A 7,900-nucleotide genomic window follows, 5' to 3' on the forward strand; every position below is an offset into this window, starting at 1 on the left:
TCCACCTGAATACTAAAATTGCCTGCCCGCTATGTCTGTCTCAACAAATTCGAACTCATAAATGAAGTTGATATTCTTCAGGAGATATTCTGGTCGTTTTAGAGAACGTTCTCTGTTTTTTACTTTGTCAGCAGAAATCACTTACTCGCTGACTCGTTTATAGACGTGATCACTCGCTCGCTCATTCGACTCGCACGCTAACTCATCTGCTATAGAGCGCTACCGTTTCATGTTTGCCTTTGGTGCCTGCAATTTTGAATATGTGTATGTGTTTCAATGATAAACGCAATCAACACTTCGTATTCGCTTCATGATTTGCACACCGTTGGGGTGATACGGAGTAACGGATATCAAGACGAACAATCTACGACGTTTGAAGAATAACATCAAGTATCGACCATCACAGACTGTTCTCATTTCTATATTGTAATAAAACTAGAAACGTTGATGCATAAGAAGAATATGAATGCATTCTATTTCGAGATTTCTTGTGTGCTACTTACATAGTGGATTGATGACATTAGAACTGTCTTCATCTGCTTGACAGTGTCTAATCAGTTAAGGACGCAAAGTTCTTCTAGGTGAATAGTAAACAAAATACAGTAAAACTTTTAAACGGTTTCCGAAATCACCGACATGTAATCAATCAAACTAATTTCATCCATTTAAATCGTTTAGTTGTCGATAATTATGACTGATCAAATAACTCAAAAAAACTTTTCGGAACATTCTAACATTCGTGACACAAATTATGAAGTTATGACACGAAAACTCATTGTTAGCTGACATCGAGAATATAGACATTTTACTGCTGATCAAGTGCATATTTTTAAAAATATTCGTGAAGGTTGTCAAAAACGGCTGAGTGCAGTAGGCCGAATTCTCCCAGATATTTGACGTTCCATAGATAGGTTGAAAGGTTTTAAACAAAATAATGGGAATTGTCTACTATCATTTTCCACAAGTGATGAGGGAATCCCTTCAAGTCCTTCGTCATAAGAGTTTTTCAGGACAGCTGGATGTCTGGATGTCAGCATTGGAAATGCATTGATAAAGCTTTCAGTGGCCGGGTTGTATGACTGTGATAAATGCTGGTTGAATAGTTCGCAAATAATATCAGGGTCATCAACAATGCTTTTGTCAACTATGAAGAATTTGGTCGTGTCAAGATAATTTGACTTCACAAAGGATTTTAAAAGCTGACGTGTTGATAATTCCGAGCTTTGATTATCAGGGACCTTATTTCCTATTTTCATAAAATACTCAGGTTTAGATGAAGTGCTTCTGTCGATTACAATAAGTATATTCTGAAGTGCATACCGGTCTTTATGCTGCTGGTGGTGGCGGCGTTTTGATTTCCTCAACTTCCTTTTGAAAATTTTAAAAGTATTCTGGCTCCTATTGGCAAAATACGCCACGTGGCGAATATTTAAAGCAGAACCATCAAGGCAGTATATCTGGTTGTGGTGTACATCAGAAGCGTAATGTCAATATTGTTTGCGGTAAAATAAGTTTCCCAAAGTAAACAACGAATAAGAAATTCAACCCGTTTCCTGGTTTGTTGATGAAAGTGTATACTCTTGAACATCATTGCAGCTTTAAAATTCATTTGTACGGTGTCTACAGAATGACTCCTACTCAATACAACTCTTTAATCACTATTAAAAGCTCATGTCTGAAATGCACTGAAATAGAATTTATGTTGATTAATAACAGTAAATCAAGTATATTAATCTTTCTAGGTGGTTCCCAGACCTGTTGGACTAATGCATAAAGTTCTGGTGTTTCAACTAACTTGTCAATTCGACCTAGAACTGAAGTCGAACTTCATGTAATTTTTGGGCAGAATAAAATCACCTACGATGATTTTAACAGCATGTGGTTGGTGTGAAGCAATGGAAAAGATGTTTGTTAGTAATCTGTCGAACTTAGAGTTTGCAAGAGGTGGTATGTATATGCATCTCACTAGTAGATAATTTTGACAGTTTACATTAACCCAAATGGACTCGTCTATAGCATCCAGAGATTTATCCGTAAATTTGCACGCCGAATGTACCGCCTGTTTATTCATGACATCTATCAGTTCTAATGAGCAAGGAGTAATCGGATATCGATTATTTGCACCACGTTTTCTTGATAAGTACAATAGTTGTATTTACAAGAAATAAAATGGTTTGAAGAAGAGTAATTTTCTTGAACAGAGAGCGGGCACTGAAGGAAATAATAAGAAATTCAGAATTATCATGGTGAAGCAGGCTGGAGTATAAACCACAATTGGTGGCCTCGTAAATATTCGTATGATTGAATAATGTAAAACTTGTGTTGCGAGGGGAAATGAATTAAGCGAATTTGTCATCCTTTAAAATATATATACTAGTGCCTGCAAAAAAGCCGTTGAAAGTGTAAAAAAGCTTCTCACCGTTATTGTATATAACATGTGATAAAAGAATAATGTACATATTGAGAGCCGGCCAAGAAGGCTATCAAGTCTAAGTGTGCAATCAGTTGTCTATTAACAATTCAGATAACTTTTTATGCTTGACGTATGTGGAACATCCTCTAGATCGTCTACTGCTATACATGCTTGCAATGGTTTGCAAGGTTCAAATATATTGACGTTAGGTGTGTGGTCAGTTATAAAATTGTAGTGACCAGTTTCCCCATTATTCGTTGCACGGTCACTGTAACCAGTTGTCTCACTAACAGCGATTCGGACTGTGCTATCCCATTCCTAATAAGTACAATTACTTTGAGTTGAATCGAAGTCAGCATTATTAAAATAATAGGCACCACCTACATCGTGGTTATTTTCTTTTGAGTTTTGAAGTTGAAGAGATTGAGGTGAGTTTTTTGGTGGTTGCATAGTCGTAAACTTAGATGTTCTCAAAGAACCGGATTTCATTTTTTGACATTCGGGATTATGATGCGTTCTGGAGTTTATTCTTTTTAGTCTGTAGCTAACTCTTACTGCTTTTTGCTGGCATGGTGTTCTATCTGAGCAAATCTTAATATTCTTGAAAATCTGTTTTAGTCTCGATTAATTGAAAGAAGATGGAACTCACTAGCGTCTTCAAATGATCTGAAGATCGATGAGTGCATATCACGATCGTGGAAATCATTTATGTCGATCTATTGCTCTGGAGTCTGTAAGGTCGGGGTTGATGTGATACTTGAGCGGATCGAGAATATTTGTGTCAACTTGCAACCATTTTTGTTATTCGTATGGTTGCAGTTGTGATTATCATCGTTATCTAACAACAGAGTCTTTAACACATCTGAAATCCAGACAACTCGCACATGAATATTACTGTCGAGTTAGAGACCAGTTTTGTAAGATTATTGGAGTAGTAATTCTTTATTCTTCAAAATTTTGTGCTATGTATTTGAATCACACTGAGAGTATTAGTTGCTTCATAAGTGGTAGTATGTCTCACTTACTTATACCAACTCGTTTCACGAATATTCTTGATGTACCGTAGTTTACGTCAAGATTCTGTTTTTAGCTGCTTATCATTTCCTATTTATACGCATTTATGAACAGATCAGCACAGATAACTACAGTTTTCTATCACTGTCAACGTAATGTCAATGTACAGCTGAAGACAATTCTGAGACATTAAATCGGATTACATTTCGAAAATTCACATTCCAAATCTGACTGTATATTGAGCTATTAACGCAAAATCATCTTCGCGATTCTTGTAGCGAAATTTCATAATCACACATGATAAGGAGCCACTGTGTAACTCCTTGTGATGCTGCTGACGATGGAGACTAGCGTAATTGGCAGGCTATCAACGGATTCTTCTACAAATGCTTCATTATGGAGACATTCATTTCGATATTGTTGCAAAATTAGGAGGAAATTACATTATCAAACAAACCGGAAATATTATTGATAGTTCCTTAGCTTGATGAAGTGAGGATACAGACATATCTTCAAGATAACGATAACTGAACTCATTTGATACTAGATGAGTGATAATGACAGTGTTTATGCATATCTGATGCAAGACCATCTATGAGTACACATGAAAACTATTTGTTTAAACTTCAGTCTCTCTATACTTAGTAGTAACCATTTTTAAAGTGAAAATTTAATTCAACCTTCCTCCGTATGAGTGGGTGACTGTCGGTCATACGAAAGCATCATTATTGAACAACATTCCTCATTATGTTGAAGATTTATATCAGGCTAAATATACAAATGAAAAAACCATCATATATATTTAGTTAGATTACAAGGTAGTGATAAACAACAAGAAAGTTCAATCAATGACATTTGCAAAAACAATATCTGAGGTCAACAAACTGATGTTTTTTCTTTCTTATAATCACACGATCAGGTAGTGTATACTATTATTATCATCATCATTATTATAATTACCTTGATAAAACTATTTCATATGAACATAACGCACATTAGATAGGAAGAACACAAATAGGAAATGTGATGAATATGTATGTAATATTGAAATAGATATTCCTGTCTGATTCGTCATTTAACAGTCCTCAGTGTAAAAGGATTTGAGTGGGCAAATGTAGTGCACGTTGTGATTAGCTTAAACAAATATGGTAGATCAAGAATAATATCTCTTTGTTGGAAAATATTACCTTCCTGATCACTTCAACCATTCTCCTTTGTTGTCTAATACATTATGGTCTCGAGTACAGTGTAATTGTAAAAGATTAGCGTTCAGTTGACTCTAATGAAGATGACGAAGTGCCAACAAATAAAATAACAAACAACTAGTACACTGTTATCTCGCATCACATTATCTCTCGAACAATCACCAATCAGCATAATACCTATTGAAGCTGTGTGTTCTGAGATCAAATCCGTCAAATAGCATCAGTTCCCTTAAGAATACAAGTACACCTTGCTGATTAGTGACAAGTAGCAGGCGAATCGGGTTCAGAGTTTCCTGTTGATCACCTCCAAACATCATCTTATCTGTTTACTCAGTTGAAGATTTGAGGGAATCGACTACTTAGTATACTGAAAAAACACTTTGATAATAAAATTTCCTTAATATTTATTTCAACTTCAATTGTTCTGTAAACTCTAGGTTGATTGCATAATTGTGAATGTTTGAATAATGGTGGATGATGTGTGTTGGGTTTATTGAAGCATCTGAATCGGGTGAGCTTGTATGGGTTCAGTTCTTTGGGCGTGATAAGAATTTTAGAAATGGTAATGAATGTCACTCTCTATCATTACATTCATATGACTGATAATCAGTGATGGTAACCGACACTACAAGACCATAGAGAATATTGAACATAAGCAAATAGGCTAACTATGCTTCTACTAATATCGTCAATTGAAGTCATACATTCCTTGTTAAAAACAGTTTTTTCATTAGCATTAATTGAGATTGTAGTAAAGGAGAACACTAGTGACGACAAACGTATGTACTTGAATAGAGAATTACAGAATCCCCCAGAACAATCTGAGAATCATACAGTAAATTATTTTTTCGCAAAATGTCAACCAATTGTATCAGACTTGGTTGTTTATTCGTCACAACACCAATCATTCCCTGTTCTAGTTGTCATTCTCTTTCCTTTCAGATTCTCAACTCTCTGTCATCAGGCATTTGACTTTGTTTCATGAGATATACTGCTTATATCTGTTGACGTCAGTGAACACTTTTCTCCGGTGATGTTTGGTAATTTATACGCTACATTATGGACTGAGCTTGATTTAGGAATAGTCAGTTGATCAGTTGCTATTATCCCTTATTTGTTATAAGGATTATGGATAACAATGATTTGTGATGTTCCTCACAAAATTGATTTATCATAATAAAACAATTAATAATTATTGAATATATATGGATGGACATTTTTATTCTCCCATTTGATTACTAACATCCAGTTAAGTAGTATCTGATTGTCAAATATGATTTCATAATCTTCAATGAACAATAGTTCCCTAATACTTTTCATTCTTTATCAAACAACGAGGGCATCATTTCAATGTGTGTATCTTTAAATAAGAAAGATCTAGTTTTATGTGTAAAGCTAATACATGAAACGCTAAAAACCTGAAACGTGTAAAGATCTCAAAATTACTTATTTATATCTGTTACTCCTCATGAAGGAGCATAGGTCAACCAACAGCAATCCTACTGCATCCTACTCTTATTACCAACACTTTCCAGTTGTTTGCAGTTGCGGCTGCTTCCAATTCTGGTAGTAGTGTGCTTTTTGACCTTACACTTTTCTGTTTACATTCATGCTTTATAGTAGGGTCTGACCTCGTAATGCAGTTTGATGATTTCCTCGAAGTAAGCTCTATCCCATCTTAACTATTTTTTCTAAATTTCCTCTCTAGCCGAAAGTTGGTCTCAGTCGTTTCGAAAAGCATTTTTATCATACAGTCAATTGTCAATCGAAGTATTTTTGAAATTACCTACCGTGATTATTCAGTTAAAAATCCGATAAAAAAGATTCATTTTAATTTGTTTTAAAGAAGACACACAGCAGTGTGCATGCACGGTTCTGCATAATGGACTCTGACACAAGGTATTTGATTTAACTCATGCACAGTTACCGTTTGTACCACTGAACTAGCATCCAATCATATCAAATCGGTAACAACAAGCGCGTGTTCTCTGGTATTCTTAGATTTTTTTCTCATGAATTTCGACGATTTTAGATTTCTCCATATTAATTCCAGTTTTTCATCAAGCTAATGGATTATTACTTACATATTCTATTGATATGAAGGTACTGATTAATATCCCTGAGGCCAATAACCTATGGCGTAAAAATGAAAGTTCATCTTTAATTACATGGGACTTATCATATATTATTCTCCTAGATAAATCATATTTATATTTGATTATATTTCTATTATCAGCTCATCAATTAGTGATGGTCTTAAGAACGTTGAAACGTGACCCCACGGTTCTATGGACAACTGCTTGTGGCCCATCGCGCACACTCTTTTTATTGTAGAGCACTTGATGTGCTGGCTTTGTGCTTCGAAATGACCATCCACCGGAGACATAAGTTGATGAGATAAGGTGAAGTATCACACATTCTGAGTTGTCTCTTTATAATCATTGCATCAGTTATGATAAAGCAACATTGCTTTACATGTGGGCGGTTTGACGATAGTACCTTATTGCTGTCACAGGCTTATGTACACATTAGCTCGACATCGCCCTCGAGCATTAAGTTACTGCTTTTAGTCTTACTAATCTCACAACAAAAAGTTTGACAAAGTATGACGGTAAGCAATACATTTTATAGCCTACATATATTAGTTGATTGATGACGGTAGGCAGGCCTGATCAACACGTCAAGGTAACAACTACGTTCAGTCTCATTGTTTATATACATCATTATTTAACCACGTTAGAAGATGTTCTCAAGCACGTAGAAAATGCTTCCTTCTAACAGGTGAATAAATTATTACACGAAGAGTAAGATGAACATTCTATGTAATTCATCAATTTAAAGTTCGTATGAATATACGACAGATGAATTTTGCTAGTTATAACTTCACCAGATTAAGGAATTTTTAAACGATAATCTTTAACTACTCAAATGAAATTTCAGTAGATTTTCACTACACAAATAATTGTGTTCATATCATTCACTGTATTATTATTATTATTATTATTATTGAATTATTCGGTCGGATAAAAATAAATTGAGTTCTCATTAGATAATAGAAATGATGATTGAAATTACCAAGAATAACTGACAATCACTGAATCTTTATCTGTAATTGAAATAACGGACCCCATCATAACAATAATGTGTATGATTGATGTTATTATTATTAACATAATCATCATCATCATCATCATCATCATCATCATCATCATCATCATCATCATCATCATCATCATCATCATCATCATCATCATCATCATCATCATCA

At 34.7% G+C, this 7,900-nt stretch overlaps 1 protein-coding gene across 1 annotated transcript; it reads right to left on the reverse strand.

Moving 5' to 3' along the window:
- Nucleotides 1-7,703: 7,703 nt before the first annotated feature.
- Nucleotides 7,704-7,877, reverse strand: Smp_204500 (unnamed protein product; the record flags this gene model as incomplete). Its single annotated transcript, XM_018790707.1, has 1 exon — nucleotides 7,704-7,877. The coding sequence occupies one exon, from the start codon at nucleotides 7,875-7,877 to the stop codon at nucleotides 7,704-7,706; it is 174 nt and encodes a 57-aa protein (XP_018646101.1).
- Between the last annotated feature and the right edge of the window lie 23 nt (nucleotides 7,878-7,900).

This window comes from Schistosoma mansoni (assembly GCF_000237925.1).
Source record: "Schistosoma mansoni, WGS project CABG00000000 data, supercontig 0041, strain Puerto Rico, whole genome shotgun sequence".
NCBI classification, from domain to species: Eukaryota; Metazoa; Platyhelminthes; class Trematoda; order Strigeidida; family Schistosomatidae; genus Schistosoma; species Schistosoma mansoni.